The 19,865-nt window shown below is 46.9% G+C and overlaps 1 protein-coding gene across 3 annotated transcripts; it reads right to left on the reverse strand.

The window, feature by feature from the left end:
* Positions 1–2,231: 2,231 nt before the first annotated feature.
* LOC142905289 (uncharacterized) lies at positions 2,232–18,523 on the reverse strand. Of its 3 annotated transcripts, none has more exons than XM_076066803.1 (5): positions 17,744–18,523; positions 10,089–10,630; positions 8,711–8,791; positions 7,312–7,419; positions 2,232–5,844 (listed from the first exon to the last, which is right to left on the reverse strand). In XM_076066803.1, the coding sequence occupies exons 2-5, from the start codon at positions 10,621–10,623 to the stop codon at positions 4,727–4,729; spliced, it is 1,842 nt and encodes a 613-aa protein (XP_075922918.1). In that variant the 5' UTR covers positions 10,624–10,630; positions 17,744–18,523; the 3' UTR covers positions 2,232–4,726. The 3 variants fall into 3 exon arrangements, with proteins under 3 accessions (XP_075922918.1, XP_075922881.1, XP_075922931.1); XM_076066766.1 differs by having other exon boundaries at positions 10,089–10,923; XM_076066816.1 differs by having other exon boundaries at positions 17,356–18,523.
* Positions 18,524–19,865: the final 1,342 nt, after the last annotated feature.

Below are 19,865 nucleotides of genomic sequence, written 5' to 3' on the forward strand. Positions count from 1 at the left end.
CCTCCCGGCGTGGCCTCGCTCCGCCCTCACCACGCCCTCTTTCTGGAACCTACTAGCAGGGTCCCGGGCTTCCAGATGGACCCCTTCCTGAGCTTCTCTTTAGTTCTCTTCACCCCCCCCCCCCCCCCGTATATACTCCCTCTTCTGACGTGTGTGCTGCCCTCTGATGTCAGTGCCACTTTTCCATCAGTAGCCAGCGTTATTATGTATATACAGGTAGTCCCCGACTAACGATGGAGATGCGTTACGACTACCCCATCGTAAGCCGAAAATATCGTAAGCCGAAAATGGCCTAGCCTACCCAGGAGTCTTAAAGAATGGTGATAATTTAGCAAAACAGAGCAATTTACAGTACCGTACTGTATAAACTATATAATGTATGGATTTATTAATTACAATACTGTATTGCACAGTAAATTTTAAAGTAAAAAAACAAGGTAAATTCTTAGCCTACCTATATGAACTGAAATTTCATAGAAAGTTTCTTCAGGAAACAATCCTATCTGCTATAAAAACTTTTAACATGCATTGAACGTAACATATCGTATTGTGGTAACCCTAAAATGAAGTTGCTAAAGCTACGTATCATGACATGCATGAACGTATCGTAACGTATCATATTCTACTGTGCTCGCCAAGATTATGTCCGTCGTCTGCATACTTGAACGATGTTAGGTTGTTGATGGCTACTTTGACTTAGTTGTCGGAAGAGGAGGATGGCGATGATAAAGTTACAGTATCGTACCTAGCACGCTGCTGCGTTTGCCTGCCGCGCGAAATTAAAAATATTTTACAATTTTGTCGTATCGCTATCGCCATCGTAAGATCGAAATATCGTAAGTCGGACCATCGTAAGTCGGGGACTACCTGTACTTGCCTTTTGCCCGTCCTAGGACGGGGTGTATTTCAGTAAATCTGAAACTTGCGAGCGAAAAGCAGACCGCAACGTGATATTCATTGCATTCATTCGTGTCCAATTTTTAAGGGCGCGGTGACACAGGCTTATTGCATTTAAGGGTTATAATCCCTTGTTCATCGTGACGTCCTTTTTACTTCTATGTCTCAACAGCGTGACGGAGATCGCGTGAGGGGGAAGGAGGCGCCTCGCCCCCCCCCCCCATGTGGAGTGACGTCAGCCGCTAATTATTATGAATGGGGGGGGGGTGTTCATTTGGAGGATGTTACCTTATGATTATTGAGGGGGGCTGTTCGATGTGGCGTGACGTCACCTGCTCGTGATTATTAATGAGGGGGGTACTGCATGTGCAGTGACGTCACGACGTCACCTGCTCATGGTTATTATTGAGGGGGGCTGGCCAACAGTGGAGTGACGTCACGCGCAGGACACAGACATTCTTGGCTCATTATAGCAGTCAAAATGTGTGCGTGCGCGCCCACGTGTATGTGCAAGTGAAAGTGGAGGAGGCTCGTCAAGGACGCTGCTGCTGGGCAGTTGGAGGCAGTCGCCCTCCAGCAACAACGGAGGGCGGAGGAGCAACGCTCACAACAACGAGCGGAGCGTCGGGCGGATAAAATACAAGTTGGTACAGTGGTGGGGGGGGGGGGATACAGCTGGTGGTGCATCTACCGGTCATCTCAGTCAGCCAACCCATGGCGCCTGCTGGGTCTGTCCAGAGACCTCCTCCTGTCAGCGGCGAGCCTTCGACGCTTCACGTGGCGGCCTCAAAGTGCACCTAGCCTGGCACAGGCGCCGTGGGGACGTCACCGCCACTTCGTGATGAATGGCCCGGGTATTGGTATTGAACATCAGCACGTGTGTGTGTGCACTTGCCCCTACAGTCTGTTAAGGCTACACGGGGGATCTTTGTCTTTGTAGTGGGGAGCGGTAGTGTAGTGGTTAGCGATACGCTGCGCTACGAACTTGGTGACCCGAGTTCGATTCCCGCTCACGGCCAACACACACAGTGACGTTTATCTTAACCGATTCTTGGGCCTCCCCTAGGTCGACTCAGCCTCAAATGAGTACCTGGTGCAGTGTGTAGTTAACATCACCACTGGGGAGACAAAGGCGGCCGGGCGTGGTGCTGGCCACCCACCCCCCTCGCGTGCCACGGTACTGGCCTTCATAGGCGCTCGCTAACAGCACTTGCCCCAACAGTCCATTGCGGGCTATACGGGGGATCTTTGTCTTTGTTGTTGTGCGTGTACCCCCGTGTGTATGAGCGCGTTTGTGAGGACTCATTACGGGGCTCACGTGATAACAAAACTGCTTTAAGTTTTCTATTCATGGTACTTTATTTTGTGTTTTGTTCACGATACAGTACTTATTACAGCATTACTCGCAAATGTACACCATTTCTTTTTATTTACGAGTTTAACAAAGCTTCTCTTTCTTTGTTGATACGGAACACATTTTAAAACACTGACCGACCGTACGTGCAATTTAAATACGGTAACAAGTGTTCCGACTTACGAACGGGTCTCGGGAACGGAACCCGTTCGTAAGTCGAAGACTGCTTGTACTTTTAAAGCATTAGAACAGAATGTTGTCAGGAGCAATACATCTTTTTTTTAAAAAAAAAAAGTGCCCCCGTAGTCCATCGCAAAAGGAATTAAATACTGCCACAAAGTTCCAGGCAATATTGGCGGAGTTTTCAAAATAACATCTGGAACATCCTGTCGGCCGTCAAAGAAATTATTCACACCGTCATAACGGAACGTTATGCATCGTTACCATAGTACGCCACGCTGCCCATGGCAAAATGCGTGGCGCTCGCCAGGTCTGCGGATGTAGCTGTGGGGCTCTCTGCATCAACAACTGAATCATTTGGCGGGACCCCGGGGTCCCGCAAAAATCATGTCAATAATAATAATTATTGTTGTTGTTGTTGTTCAGTCCGCCCACTACGTGATCCCGACAGCAACGCGCCGCCCGCCGCCCAGACTCGCGCCAACAAGCGCCAGCAGCAGCAGCAGCAGGTGGCGATCGACACGATGGGCGCCACCCCACCGGCCAAACGCGAGCCCCGGGGGGGCGTCCGCCGCAGTCGCGAGCGGCGACGACGCCCTCCTGGTCAGCCGTCGATCCTCAGCTTCTTTGCCAAGGCGAGCCCCGGTGCCCCCGCAGGCAGCGAATTGGACGTGTTTATGTAATTTTTCAACTTTTTACGAAACTTAGTGTCCCCGAGTAGCTCTCGACGAGGCCGATCGATTGACCACTAGCTTTGTTGTTGTCGGTAAGGCGACAAGACTCGTGTCGCTACGCGGTTTTTCCCACCCCGAGGCAGTGATGGGACCCCGGGGTCCCGCCAATTGCTTCAACTGCACAAACACGAGGCCGTATAAACATGATCCCATATGGGTCCTTGGGAAAGCAGAAAAGCAACAAATCAAGATTCAACGGTAATACCTCGATACGCGAATACTGGTAGTCCTCTACTTACGATGGAGTTTCGTTACGACGACCCCCATCGTAAGTCAAAAATATCGTAAGTCGAAGATGGCCTAGCCTACCCAGGAGTCTTAAAGAATGGTGATAATTTAGCAAAAGAGCAATTTACAATACCGTACTGTATAAACTATATACTGTATGTATTGATTAATTACAATACTGTATTGCACAGTAAAATGTAAAGTAAAAAAAAACAAGGTAAATTCTTAGCCTACCTATATGAACTGAAATTTCATAGAAAGTTTCTTCAGGAAACAATCCTATCTGCTATAAAAAAATTTTTTAACATGCATTGAACGTATGTATCGTATCGTGGGAAACCCTAAAATGAAATCGCTAAAGCTACGTATCACACGCGTATTGAACGTATCGTAACGTATCATATTGTAACTGTACTCACCAAGATGCTGTCCGTCGTCTGCATACTTGAACGATGTTTAGGTTGCTGATGGCAATTTTGTTGTACCGCTATCGCCATCGTAAGATCGAAATATCGTAAGCCGGTCCATCGTAACTCGGGGGGGGACTACCTGTATTCGATATGCGAAGTGTCAGTATAGCTTTGTATTTATTACCATTATTTTAACAGAAATACAAATAAAGTAAACAAAAAAATAACTAAATACACTGACATTTATAAATAATACAATTATCCATCCACAGTATATAAATAAAAATACAATTGTAAGATACGGATTCTTGAGAACTGCTCATCGCGTTTGGTCAGAATGTTTTTTGTTCATTCGTCTCGGGCTAATCAGCGTGCAGCAACGCACTTTGTGCGGAGCTACGGTGTTTAGTCGGCAATGCAACCTTACGACTGCACCGAAGACGACAATGGTGAGCGCGAATATATTTTACAGTCGTTTTAAATTTGAATACTGTACAGTATAAAAGACATTACAGTAAAACCTTGGATCGCGAGCATAATTCGTTCCGGAAACGTGTTTGTAATCCAAAGCGCTCCTATATCAAAGCACTCGTATATCAGTTGTGATCACGTGACGCTCGGCAGTACAAAGCGTAGACACGTACTACTACTCGTATTGCAAGACCCTCGCTCGTTCATCAAATTAATATTCATTAAAAAAAATTTTGCACGTCTTGCAAAAACACCCGCAGACCAAGTTACCCGCAATGCAAAAGGTTTTACTGCATTTACAACGTAAATTGTCTCTGCGTACGATGTGAACGGCAACTCAACAAGTGTCTTGCAGCGTGAAAGGGAAAGCTACGAAGGCTGGGAACGCGTCCTCGCGCGGCACCAACGTTAGAAGTCACTCAATACGCGACGTTTCGATACGCGGACGAAGCTCAAGGGACGCGAGTGCCCAGGTCTCCCGCGCCCGTAGGAAAGGGCAGGCCGGACGGGCCCGGCGTCCCGGTTGCCGCGCCTCCCACGCCTCCCGCGGTCCCAGCCTCGGCGGCGCCTGCTTCCCGCGCGTGCGTCCGCTCGTGCATCTTGAGGCTCTTGCTCCAGGTAAACGCGCGGCCGCACACGCCGCAGCCGAACGGCCTCTCGCCCGTGTGCGTGCGCCGGTGGTTCCTGAGCTCGCTGGGCAGCACGAAGGTCCGCCCGCACTCGTCGCAGCCGTGAGGCTTGTCGCCCGTGTGCGTGCGCTCGTGACGCTTGAGGCCGCAGCGGTGCGGGAAGCTCTGGCCGCACGCGGCGCAGCGGAAGGGCCGCTCGCGCGTGTGCGAGCTCCGGTGGATCTTGAGGCTGGACAGCCAGGAGAAGGCGCGGCCGCAGACGCCGCACGGGTACGGCTTCTCGCCCGTGTGCGTGCGCGCGTGCGACTTGAGCTCGCCGGCGAGGGCGAACGCGCGGCCGCACACCGCGCACCGGTGCGGCCTCGCGGCCGCGGCGGCCGCGGCCTCGGCCGCGGCGGCGGCCGAGGCCGCCGCCGCGGCCTCGCACTCGTCGAGGTTCGGGCCGCGGCCTTGGGGGAGGGCGCGGCCGCACGCGCCGCGCCGGTCCGGCTGCTTGGCGCCGGCCGCGTGCGCCAGCCGGTGGCTTTGGAGGGCGCGGCGCTGCGCGAAGCGCCTGCCGCAGACGTCGCACCGGTGGGGGCCGTCGGAGGGGTGCGCGGGCGCCTGGCCGGCGGGCGCGACTCCGGGCCGCCCGACGTGGCAGTCGTGCCGCTTTGGCTCCGGCGGTCCGCGCTCCGTTGCCGCGGGATCCCCGTCGCCGACGGTCGCGATTTTGCTACGGCTTGGGCCTCCCGGCCAGCGGAAGCCGCTGTCGCCGTACAGCTGGCCTGTGTGTTCGGCGGCGGCGATGGCAGCTTTTGATTTGGCGCTGCTGCTGTACTTTTCTTCAGCCGGGGGCTGCAGCAGACGCGGTGAAGAGTCGATGCTGAAATTGGCCCCCGCGGCCTGCAGCGAGGTCACTTTCTGAATGACGAATTCGGATTGGTCACCGATGTGTTTACCTATGGGAGACGGAAACTCGTGTTATGAATTGCATAAGTATTATCGTTAATAGGTGTTTATATAGTGAAAGCAACACTCTCAGCAATGTCATGCGTGATGCACGCGTACACACTTATAGAGACAAAGTCACTGCCATAATATGAATCCGTGAGCCAAATCTCAATTGAAAACTCGTGTCTTTAGAACTGCTTTTTGTGTTTAGTTTGTTGTCTTTCCCCCCAGCACCTCCGATTACCACGGTTAGCTACGTAAGGCGCGAAAGAAGTTCAACATACATACTGCATACTCTTTGGTTCTTTCGGTAAAGTCACGTAAACCATACCTACTACGTGACTTTACCAACTGAACCAGAGGGTATGGAATCCTGCAGTCACGAAAGCTTCAAATCAAGATTGATAGATACTGCACTGCAATCATTCTAGAGTACCTTATACTCTACTGGAAAGATTTCTGTCACATAATGTTGCGATGAAAATTATATCATTATGATTATTACAGCACGTTTTAATGCTGGGATGCTTTCGTGTTATTGTTACATTTAAAAAAAATAATTCATCTATTAAAAAGGACATTTTAATAGCTTGTTTAGTTTTTTAAATCATTGTTTGTGCTCCTTAGAATGTCTTTCATCCGATGTTTTTTTAATGTATTGTTTTAATATATGGCACGTTTTAATTGTTATGTAAATTTTTAGAACTGCGTTTTTGTGTTCAGTTTGTTGTCCTTCCTCCCACTCCGCACCTCCGATTGGCACGGTTGGCTACGTACGATGCAAAAGAAGTTCAACGTACATATACATACAAAGTTGAAATATGCTGTGGCAACCAATTGTATTCAACATTTAAATATTTTCAGCACCACTCCACACACATTAATTACACGTTTGCAGAATAGCAACACGTGCTAATAATTATAAAATGCGCAAACATAACATTCACATCATTAGCATGCCCTGCACATGACAAGCAAGAGACAACATCACAGGCAAACTGCCTGAAACGCCCCCCCCCCAGGCAAATCCATTCGAGGACAACTTAAAATGGAGGGGAATAGACCTCAAGATGTTGTCAGGCCTGAAAATTTTGAGACAACTACCTGAGTATTTGCAAGTAAAAAAAAATATACATTAAATATATATTTTTTAAAAACACATGTTCATACTTGAAAAATTTAGACAATTATCAGATAATTTTTACGTAAAAAAAGTCTAAAAAATAAGTATTTTCAGGCCTGAAAATGTTGAGACAATTACCTGCGCATTTTTCGGTAAAAAAAATCAGATATAAAAAATATATTTTTTTTTCATGCTTGAAAAATGTCACCGTACGTGATACGTACACATCACCACGTGGGACACAAAACGCGAACGCGCGTTACACAGTGCAACGTACGTCACGGGAAACCACTTCACAGTGAAATCTCGAAAACCCTTCAGCACCGCTCCCCCCTTCTTGCCCGTTCGTTACCTGCTAGGTCTGTTGGGCTTATAAACCCCATTCTTCGCGGGTCCAGCTCCTCCCAAGCGACCTGGTGGAGGCTGCCATCGCCCCCAGGCGCTGGCCACGGGATGTCATCTGCAACCGGGTTAACGGAGGGCGGGCACTCAATCGGGCACTCAATCGATGACGATCACGCCACGCAATGCAGTTCTCCTAAAGAGTTGACGCACGCAAAACGTACCACTCTAGCGAGGCGCAGCATCACAAGGGGTGCCGCGGTGGCTATGAGATGTTAACTACCTCGGCTGGTGTACAGGAGGTCGTGGGTTCGATCCCGACCCTGACGCCTGCTGCTGTATATTTGGAGTTTGCGTGTCTCTCTCATCATCACGATGGCTAGGAGATGTTAACTACCTCGGCTGGTGTACAGGAGGTCGTGGGTTCGATCCCGACCCTGACCATGCCTGCTGCTGTATATTTGGAGTTTGCGTGTTTCTCTCTCATCATCACGGTGGCTAGGAGATGTTAACTACCTCGGCTGGTGTACAGGAGGTCGTGGGTTCGATCCCGACCCTGACGCCTGCTGCTGTATATTTGGAGTTTGCGGTGTCTCTCTCATCATCACGGTGGCTAGGAGATGTTAACTACCTCGCCTGGTGTACAGGAGGTCGTGGGTTCGATTCCGACCCTGACAACGCCTGCTGCTGTATATTTGCATATTAGGAGTTTGCGGTGTCTCTCCCTGGGTCCTCAGGTTTTTCCCTCCACATTTAGAAACATGCATTTAAGAGTATTTGGCTGCTATAAATGACCACGTGACAAGCCACTTCGTTGAGCTATCATGTGTGGCCAGGTGGCTCGGTGGGGCCTTACCTAGTAACAAAAATTAAAATAGTTTTAATAGTTAGCAAGCCCCCTGGTTGTCAAGAGATACTGGCAGAGGTGTCAAGGCATGGAGATAATTAATGGGAAGTGTGACGGTGTACGAGCAATAAAGGAGCTATGGGGAAGCAACTGTCAGAAACCTGCCGACTGTACATTTTTAGTAAGCGGCTAAACATCAGCCCTGGAGCTAAATCTGTTTCGTCTCAAAGCCCCATACCGATAGCACAAATCGGAACATAGCTGGGAAATAAACCTCAGTAAAAACCTTGGACTGCGAGTAACTTGGTCTGCGAGTGTTTTGCAAGACGAGCAACATTTTTAAGTAAATATTAATTTGATAAACGAGCGAGGGTCTTGCAATACGAGTAGCAGTACGTGTCTACGCTTTGCACTGCCGAGCGTCACGTGATCGCAACTGATATACGAGTGCTTTGATATACGAGTGCTTCGGATTACAAACACATTTCCGGAACGAATTATGCTCCTCGCAATGCAAGGTTTTACTGTGCTGATGAAACGGAGGTGCAGGTTCCGTTCTTACCATCGTGGAGCTCCATTTTAATCGCGCGAGTGGCCTGTGAGGGACTGAAGCCCCCGACTGGAGGAGACACCTCCACCGCATCTGCAAAGAGAGGGCGCAAAAGTGGCATCGGACTGAATGGGCAGCTCGCTCTTTCTCTTCTTTTTTTTAAAACATAAGCCAACGCCGGAAAAAAGCGGGCGGTGAAATGCGCATTTTGTTGCAAGCTTTTGACGTCACCGAATGCTCAACGTACGAAAACAATCGCCACCTCAACCTGTGTGGCGGCACAGCGCCGACCGCTGTCCAGCAGCCGGCGCTGTGCCACTGTGAACCTTATGGCAGTACCCCGGGGAGAACCAAAGTACCCCGGCTCTCGCATAATGTCAGTGACGCAGTCATTTTTAGTCTTGTTGATTGTCGGCGATGCGGCAATCGACTCGTCTCGGCGAGCTGTACTCACGACGCACCGCCGCGGTGCGTGCCGAGCGTTTCAGAGTTTCAGCGCAATTGTCCTCGCCGCGTTTCGACATCGCGGAGTGTGGCACTGATTTCAGATTGATTGGCACCCCAGTCGCGGAGTTAAATACACCCTTGCAAAAAATAGCGTCCCAGAAATAAAACGTTTAATTGCCTCGGGCATTTTGTATTGTTTGGTACCCCGCGGTACCGCCATGAGGATCATACACACGGTCGTGCCTGCAGGGCTGAGGAATTGTGGGGCAAGGGTCACGGAAAACCTCATCTGGAAGCCCCTGGCACCCGCTAGTGGGTTCGAGAAGGGAGGCGCGGCCAGGGCGAAGCCAGGCCGCGCCGAGTAGGATAAAAGCAGCGGAGAGCGAGAGCTCCGGGCTGCCGGTTCTGGAGAGTGAACTCGTCTCTCCGTCGTCACCGTCACCTTCGCTGCCTTCGTCGCTGCCGCCTTCACTCAATAATTGCGCGGCCGGATAGTTGTTGGCTGTCTCCATCGACGCCGTCGGTGTAACGCGATCAGGGTTGTGTCTAGGCTAGGCTGTACGACTTGGAAAGAACGAGGGTGAACCTGTGAACCTACGAGTAAAGAAGGTGCCTCCTCAAGAATCCTGTCTCCCGGCCCGTCGACAATACACCTGCACAAATAAAGGTGTGCGATTGTTATATACGGATATAATGGTAGCGGTGGTTGGCGCACTTGCACTATGAACTTGGTGACCTCAGATCGATTTCCAACCCCCTATACCAACCCACACTGACCAGCGTGGTAATGTTTGGTCGACGCATCCCACAGCCCGACGCGTTATGGAGATGCCTTCATTCATCAGCGGACTAACAATGGGCTATTTCTTTCTACGTTTCCACAGTGGGCAAATTTATTTGGTGTCTATTGCAACAGGTATCATGACATTAACATCTTTATTACCATTCCCTAAGGGCTGATTTCCGTTGGCTTTTAGTAAGTCCTGGATCTCAATCTCCGTTCCAGGCGGAGTGGAGCCCCCAGCACTGGCCCCTTGGCCGTCCATGGCTCCCAGCCTCCGCGCGGACAGCAGCAGCTCCCGGCTCAAGCCGCTGAACAGCGCGAGCAGCACGTCCACCAGGCCTCCCAGCGTCACGTCGCCACAGGGGGAGGAGGCGGCGGCCGCGGCCGCGGCCGCGGCGTCGTCGTCGTCGTCCCAGAGCGGCGTCCCGGCGTCGTGGCGCTCGGCGCCCCGCAGGGCCTTCACCACCTGCCGCAGCACGGCGTAGAAGCCGAAGGGCAGGCGGTCGCGCGCCGTGGCCAGCAGCTCGGCCCGCACGAGGCCGTCCCCGACGCAGGCGCGCAGGACCCCGTAGTCCCGGATGCCCAGCTCCGAGTCCATGGCCCGGGCCACCTCCTGGTTCACGCCCTGCGTCTCCAGCCACGCCGGGAAGTCCCCGATCGGCTCCGGCACCGGGGCAGCCACCGCGCACGCCATGCTGATGCTGATGGGTCATGGAAAGAGAGTAGATGCATCACAACTTATCGAGTCAAACAAATTGTTAGGCTCGTGTAACCAGCACGCCCTATCCCTCTCCTCCCGCGATCGTAACGAGGGGACAGGCCGGCTAATAAAGACAACAACAATAGACGGGTTCGGTGGCGATGAGTGAATACTCCGCGTTGTGTTCTGCCATCCTCTTGAGGATCGGGTGACTCAACCACCGAGGGACACCAGAAGGTTGTGGAACAGCAAACGCTTTAATTCAAAGTGTTCTTCTGAGGAGCATTCGTGGACCTGTAATATAACCAGATGCACACTAAATCAGCCCCACGTTACACAGCACCTCACTGCTCAATCCCTGTACTCTAAAGTGTCCACCCGAATCTCAATAATGATAACACCTGCTTATCATATATAATACACATTTAACATAAAACATCTGAAATATTTCACATTTAACAAAAACATCTTAAATATATTTAACATTTAACTAAAACACATTATATTAACATCTAGAGGGCCTTCTAAATGCTCTATCCTAGTCACAGCCACTGTGATGATACTGCACAAATTAAATATTTGCTTGTATATTAATAAAACAACATTTTATAGTCCAATTCTATTATGAAATGTAAATTTGCCGTATACTTTTAAACACCATAAAGGTATAAAGCAACTATTATTTATTTTATCTGAATCAGAACCATCTCTAACAAAATACACAAGTATAACTCTGTTTAACACGTAGGCTTTTGCGACCAATATTATTCGTAATAAAGGTTTTTGGGTTAGATCGCGTTATTTATAAATGTGTCATAACCCTCCACCACCCGACATGGCCAATCAGCAAAAAAAGTGTCACGTTGACAAAAGACAAATAGTTCACTACTTTAGCCCACCGGTGTGTTGAAGAGTGAATCCACAACATTTACAGTTTGAGTACGACGTTTCGCTGGTAATTACATCCAGAATCATCGGGCAATTCGCCATTCTGGCTAATTGCCCGATGATGCTGGATGTAATTATGTAATTACCAGTGAAACGTCATACTCAAACTGTAAATGTTGTGGATTCACTCTTCAACACACCGGTGGGCTAAAGTAGTGAACTATTTGTCTTTTGTCAACGTGACACTTTTTTGCTGATTGGCCGTGTCGGGTGGTGGAGGGTTACGACACATTTATAAATAACGCGATCTAACCCAAAAACCTTTATTATGAAGTATAACTCTGCTTACTCCATCAGCTCAATGTTAATTTTTAAAAGCTGCAGGGCGCCCATTTTGCGAGGGTCTCTTTTCCCAACAACGTAACTATCGCTAAATTTAATCAACCATCAGAACATGACTTCCTATTTTTACCACCGTAACGTTCGAATCACCTTCCCATTACTATATATCTATTGTAATAACTTGAATTTATCAAGCTAGACAGCTTAGTAGCACTCGTATATATACAACTAAGTACAGTAAAACCTTGGATTGCGAGCATAATTCGTTCCGGAAACGTGTTTGTAATCCAAAGCACTCGTATATCAAAGCACTCGTATATCAGTTGTGATCACATGACGCTCGGCAGACAAAGCATCTATACGTACTACTACTCGCATTGCAAGACCCTCGCTCGTTTATCAAATTAATATTTATTTAATAATTTGCCCGTCTTGCAAAACACTCGCAGACCAAAGTTGCTCGCAATCCAAGGTTTTACTGTACATTCGTAATTAGGGATACTCGTAATTAGGGATAATTCGGCACGGCTGCGCTTTCAGCGTGCATACGGCGTGTTAGTAATTCGCCACGAGCCGAATTGCCGTGCCGAATGGTCCAATTTCTGCACGCACGTGGAGCGGAGCCGTGCGCCACGGCCAAAACATCGACTCGGTCTGGTGGCGGTCGGGCGTGGTGAGCGTCGGTGCAGACCCGCCGCTTTGGACTTTACCCCCGTTTTGTGCACTCTGTGCAAGAGTCAAGAAGTTAAAGAAAGGGACTGAAGTAGAAATCACTTAAGTGCGCGAGACAAATCCAAAGCTTTGGGTGGAATTGATGCGGGGGTGTGTCAAATGCGTATTGGTGTGTTAAGAGTTTGGAAAACAATTTTTTTTTTTATATTTGGGCAGGTGGTAGTGGGGAGTACCGTTGTACATAATTCGGAATGTTGGATTATTCGGCAAGGGTTTATTGTGCCACGATGTTAACGAGGCCATCTTGTTTTCCAACTTTTCCCCGCGCAAAAACGGCAAAATAAACAAAAACACATTCCTGCGGAGGGAGCTGGTAGGAATGTTGGGTTGCTCGGTCAATAGCCAGGGTCAACGGCGGCACCACGTGGTGTATTCCGCAAATATGCCCGACTGTGAGGGCGGGCACAAGCCGGCGTGAGTAGGTTAAACGTTGAGTTTTATAAGGGCACCACGGGGTGACCAGCCCCTCCCCACCCAGCCCCACCCCTCCCACCCCCCACCCAGCCCCTCCCTCCCCACCCAGCCCCTCCCTCCCCACCCAGCCCCACCCTCCCCACCCAGCCCCACCCTCCCCTCCCCACCCTGCCCCACCCCTCCCATTTTTGGATGCACTACGGACGGACACAATAATCCCCTGTGGGCTGGTGTAACCAGGAGGTTCCTACCAGTATAAAACTCGAAAGAAACTAAATTATCATACCTGTAATTATGAACAAATGCACACCAATCAACCCCACGTTGTGCAGCACCTCACCACTCAATCCCTGCACTGAAAGGATTGAGTGTAAATGTTAATATTCTGCTCCCACACGCCCAAACGACTTTCTTCATTAAATTATTAAAATCGTCTCCAATTATTAAAATTTTAACTGTGAATATATTTACTACCAGTAAACAATGCACAGCTCATTAACATTACTTAACACTATACTCTTTGGTTCTATTGGGTAAAGTCACGTAGGTTTTTTTGTATTTTCACCTACGTGACTTTACCCAATAGAACCAAAGAGTATGGATCCTAGCAGTCACGAAAGCTTTAAATCTAGAATTACTTAACACTGTTAGAGACTAGGCTCTAAAGAAAGCTGTCTCTGGTGGTGGACCAATCAGTTCCAAGGACAATGCATCACACACTACCAGAGCATGTTTTTTTGTTTGCATGTTCACCACAAGTGTGAGTGGTTGATGCAGACGTCATTCCTTGCAAAAGGTTTCTTGTTCAGTGGTTTAACAACATCTGAACACAACTGTTTCATTGCCAGAAAGGGTAAAACATATTCTTATATTAATGATACTGGCAAGGGAGGTTCTAAATCTATGCACGTTACCTGTGCAGTATCCGCCCTGAATTGATATGGCAGTCACGTGAGTTTATGGGTCCAATCCATGGTCACCATTATCTCCATTCACAACTACACACGTGATTCATTACATTAAACTTATAACCGGCTACACTCACATTACACCATACCTGTCAACCCATACGGTTTACCCCGTATGCTCGTACAGGGCAATTGACTTTTCAGATCCATACAACGTACAGCCGTTTCAATACGGGCAAACGAAAAATGGTCTGTCCATTTGTTTGTGTTTTTCCCTTGTGATGGGACTTTGTAGGATGAACGTTGAGATTTATAAGGGGCACGCGATGACCAATAAGGTCTGAATTGGTGTGTAATAAGGTAGGGGCACTGATAAGGGGTTAACAGGTATGGCAACACCAATCGAGTTAAGCAAAACTCAATTTCTTCACATTTTACACATGATTATAGATCCTCCATGGACTCTCATCTCATCGCACTGCCACTTTTTTTGCGCTCTCCGCTTCAGCAAACCCAATACTTTCTGTCAAAGCTCCTCAATCAATCTCCATCTCAAAGAAAGGTCCCCTACGCATCTGCTGCTGCTTCTGTTGCTGTCTGGAATTTCCTCCCTCTGGCCTTTCCTGATCACCCAACCCCTGATCAAGTCCAGGCTCAAGACTTTTTTAATTTATGATTTTTCTGCCTCTTACCGACTCTCCATCTCCCGACAAACTGTCTTAATATGCATTGCAAGCCATGATCTATCGACTGCTGGATGAAGACCTCACCCAGCAGTACAATTAAATTCACTGCTACCCTGTCAACTTATTATATGGTCTACTCCGAAACATGTTTAATTGCTCCAATTAATTAATCCAATGCAGTCAAGAAGGCACCACACATCTTGTATTGCTTCTTCGACCATAAGCTTGTATTAAAATAGTTGATACTGCTATGATGTACTTGCACTACACTCGTGTTATGAGATTTATGGCATACATAGTTCAACGATTCACGATATCTTTCACATTCTCTTTTGCCCTTATGTTACACGAAACACAATCATCTTTGCTGCGGCGAATGTTGCTGTCACGGAATGTTGCGATGAAAATTGTATCATTATTGTAACGTCTGACGGCTGTGATGCTTTCGTGTTGCTATTGTTTCATGTCTAAACTAAAATCTTGATCTCTTTCAATGTGCATTGTAAAAAAGACTTGTTCAGTTTTTTTAAATCAATAATTTGTGCTCCTTCGAAGGTGTTTTATAAATACAATTTTGTTGATGTATATACTGTTTTAATAAATGGCACTTAAAAACAAACTAATCTTTAGAACTGCTTTTTGTGTTTAAGATTGTTGTTCCCGCTCCACTGCACCTCCGATTAGCACGGTCGTCTACGTACGGTGCGAAAGAAGTTTAATATACATTCTGTACATACTCACAGAGACCCATAGTCAATCAGAGACCCATAGACTAACATAGAGGCCCATAGACTTACATAAAGACCCATAGACTAACATAGAGACCCATAGACAAACATAGAGACCCATAGACTAACATAGAGACCCATAGACTAACATAGAGACCCATAGACTCACATAGAGACCCATAGACGAACATAGAGACCCATAGACTCACATAGAGACCCATAGACTAACATAAACCCATAGACTACTCACATAGAGACCCATAGACTAACATAGAGACCCATAGACTAACACAGAGACCCATAGACTAACACAGAGACCCATAGATTAACAACACAAAGACCCATAGACTAACATAGAGACCCATAGACAAACACAGAGACCCATAGACTAACATAGAGGCCCACAGTTTGTTGCCCTTCCCCTCCGAAACCTCCGATTAGCACGGTCGGCTAACGTACGGTGCGAAAGAAGTCCAACACCCATACATACATACGTTGAAATACACACATTAATTACACACTTGCAGAATAGCAACACGTGCGAATGATTATAAAATGCACAAACATTAAATTCACGTCATTAGCATGCAACTGCACATGACAAGCAAGATACAACATCCAACACTGGCAGACTGCCTGAATCGCCCCAGGCAAATTCATTGGAGGACTTAAAATTGAGGAGGGGAAGAGACTTAAGATGTTTCAGGGCTGAACATTTTGAGACAATTTCCTGAACATTTTGAGACAATTTCCTGAACATTTTGAGACAATTTCCTGAACATTTTGAGACAATTTCCTGAACATCTTGAGACAATTTCCTGAACATTTTGAGACAATTTCCTGAACATTTTGAGACAATTTCCTGAACATCCATGAGACAATTTACTGAACATTTTGAGACAATTTCCTGAACATTTTGAGACAATTTCATGAACATTTTGAGACAATTTCATGAACATTTTGAGACAATTTCCTGAACATTTTGAGACAATTTCCTGAACATTTTGAGACAATTTCCTGAACATCATGAGACAATTTCCTGAACATTTTGAGACAATTTCCTGAACATTTTGAGACAATTTCCTGAACATTTTGAGACAATTTCCTGAACATTTTGAGATAATTTCCTGAACATTTTGAGATAATTTCCTGAAAATTTTGAGATAATTTCCTGAACATTTTGAGATAATTTCCTGAACATTTTGAGACAATTTCCTGTACATTTTGAGACAATTTCCTGAACATTTTGAGACAATTTCCTGAACATTTTGAGACAATTTCCTGAACATTTTGAGATAATTTCCTGAACATTTTGAGATAATTTCCTGAACATTTTGAGATAATTTCCTGAACATTTTGAGACAATTTCCTGAACATTTTGAGACAATTTCCTGAACATTTTGAGACAATTTCCTGAACATCCATGAGACAATTTCCTGAACATTTTGAGACAATTTCCTGAACATTTTGAGACAATTTCCTGAACATTTTGAGACAATTTCATGAACATTTTGAGACAATTTCCTGAACATTTTGAGATAATTTCCTGAACATTTTGAGACAATTTCCTGAACATTTTGAGACAATTTCCTGAACATTTTGAGACAATTTCCTGAACATTTTGAGACAATTTCCTGAACATTTTGAAACAATTTCCTGAACATTTTGAGACAATTACCCGAGCATTTTCAGGTAAACAATTTTTAACGCGTATATATTTTTTGCATGCTTGAAAATTTGAGACAATTACTTGAGCATTTTAGGTTAAATTAAAAAAAATTACACATGAACATTTTTGACACAATTACCTGAGCATTTTCAGATAACTTTTTGTATTTATATTATGTTTTAAGGCTTGAAATTTTTTCAACAATTACCTGAACATGTTTAGGTAAACCAAAAATCTGAGTTTTGATGTATAAGAATACGTTTTACCCTTTCTGGCAATAAAACAGCTGTTAAGATGTTCAAACACCGACCATATATAAACATTTCGCAAGCAGTCAAGTTCGCATTAACCACATATACCCGTGGTGAACATTGGTCGAAACGTCGCCAATGGGGAAGACAAAGACGGCCGGGCGCGGTGCTGCTGACCACCCCACCCACTCAAATGCCGTGGCGACCTTCGTAGGCGCAACCACTCGCCACTAACAGCACTTGCCCCCCTACAGTCTGTGGGGGGCCTTTGTCTTTAGAACGACTCGGCCTCAAAGCTGGTGTAGCGGTGTGCAGTGAACGCCACCGACTGGGGAAGACAAAGACGGCCGGGCGTGGTGGTGGTGGTGTTGCCCCTCCCAATTCCCCCCTTCGTGTGCCACAGTGCCGACCTTGACAAGGCGCTAACGGCACTTGCCCCTACAGTGTGTCACAGGCTGCACGGGGGTCGGGGGGCCTTTGTCTCTGTGCACTGTACCGTCTCGCTCGGCTGGCTGCTGCTGCTGCTGCGGCGACTCCTGCGGCTGGGGCGGAGCCCGAACCGGGCTCAGTCGGACGCCAGTCACGTGGCTCGACGTTTCGCAGCCGGTGATGATTTCAGAAGCGGGGACGGGGTGTGTGTGGGTGTGTGTGTGGGGGTGATAAAAACAATTTTGACGGCGAGGTGGAGGGAATTTTTTGTAGTGTCGTTTTATTTTGAACATCGACTGGAGGAGAATTGCAGGGGGCTGCTGACACTACCACCAACACTACCACCACCACTACCACCACCACTACCACCAACACTACCACCACCACGACCACCACCACCAACACTACCACCACGACCACCAACACTACCACCACCACTACCACCACCACTACCACCAACACTACTACCACCACTACCACCAACACTACCACCACTACCACCACGACCACCACCACTACCACCACCACTACCACCACGACCACCACTACCACGACCACCACCACTACTACCACCACGACCACCACCACGACCACCACCACCACTACCACCAACACTACCACCACCAACACTACCACCACGACCACCACCACTACCACCAACACTACCACCACTACCACCACCACTACCACCAACACTACCACTACCACCACTACCACCAACACTACCACCACGACCACCAACACTACCACCACGACCACCAACACCAACACAACCACTACCACCACGACCACCACCACTACCACCAACACCACCACCACGATCACCCGGCCCGTGTCGCCACGTGCTGCCGATTCGAAACTTTAGGGGCAGCGGTGAATTTTTTTTTATAACCGCTCATCAAGAGATGGGTTCGGGTTTTTTTTTTAAACCAAAAACGTTCTTTAGACGACGAAGCAAAACAAACGAAAAAGAAATAAAGGTGGAAAAAAATATCAAAGCAAACCAAAACAAATGAAAAACGAAACAAACCAAAACAAATAGGAAATTCTAGAGAAAACAAATCAAAACAATCTACATCATATTCTTGGTTCTTTCGGTAAAGTCACGTTGAAGGGAAACAATAAAATATATATTTTATAAAAGGAAGAAATATCAAAAAGAAATAAAGGGAAAGTCAAGTTGAAAATATATACTTTATTAATAAAATAATAAAATACATATTAATAAAAATATATCTTCTTTGGTTCTTTCGGTAAAGTCACGTAGAATGAGAATAAAATAATAAATTGATAAAATAAAATAACACAACAATATTCTCACGACGTTTCGGCCACAACACAAGTGGCCTTCATCAGGTGAAGGGACGAGACTGTCTGGAGGACAGCACTGGAGTGAAAAAGCCACGCTCAGATCGCGACCTTTAAGCTGTGTGAGAAGAAACAAAGCGCCTTGACAAAGGAATTAGCATAGAATTTAGCATTGAAATGGCTGAGTGATTAGCTTGTGACTGGTCACAGAAATAGCTATGTTAAAGTCAGAGCATACACATTCACAGAGGCACCTAGTACAAATCAAACAGGATAATTTAGCATTGAAATAGCTTAAGCATACACATCCACAGAGGCACCCCTTGACAAAGGAATTAGCATAGAATTTAGCATTGAAATAGCTGAGTGGTTAGCTTGTAACTGGTCACAGAAATAGCTATGTTAAAGTCAGAGCATACACATTCACAGAGGCACCTAGTACAAATCAAACAGGAGAATTTAGCATTGAAATAACTAGGCGAATTTAGCATTGAAATAACTGAGTGATTAGCTTGTGACTGGTCACAGAAATGGCTATGTTGAAGTCAAGGCCTACACATCTGAGCTATTCACAGTAACTGGGTATACACTACAATATATAATGAATACTATATAGTGAACCAATAAAAACTAAAATATAACTTACCTCAATGTTATCAATAAACTCTATATATTCTCCAATCAGCTAAGCTACCAACAATAAGTCGTTATATATCACAATGCTATATGGCGAAAAAAAGGCACTTTGTTTCTTCTCACACAGCTTAAAGGTCACAATCTGAGCGTGGCTTTTTCACTCCAGCGCTGTCCTCCAGACAGTCTCGTCCCTTCACCTGATGAAGGCCGCTTATGCTGTGGCCGAAACGTTGTGAGAATATTAT

The sequence above is a fragment of the Petromyzon marinus genome, chromosome 1, assembly GCF_048934315.1.
Source record: "Petromyzon marinus isolate PM22_M1 ecotype Great Lakes invasive population chromosome 1, UKy_Petmar_22M1.pri1.0, whole genome shotgun sequence".
NCBI classification, from domain to species: Eukaryota; Metazoa; Chordata; class Hyperoartia; order Petromyzontiformes; family Petromyzontidae; genus Petromyzon; species Petromyzon marinus.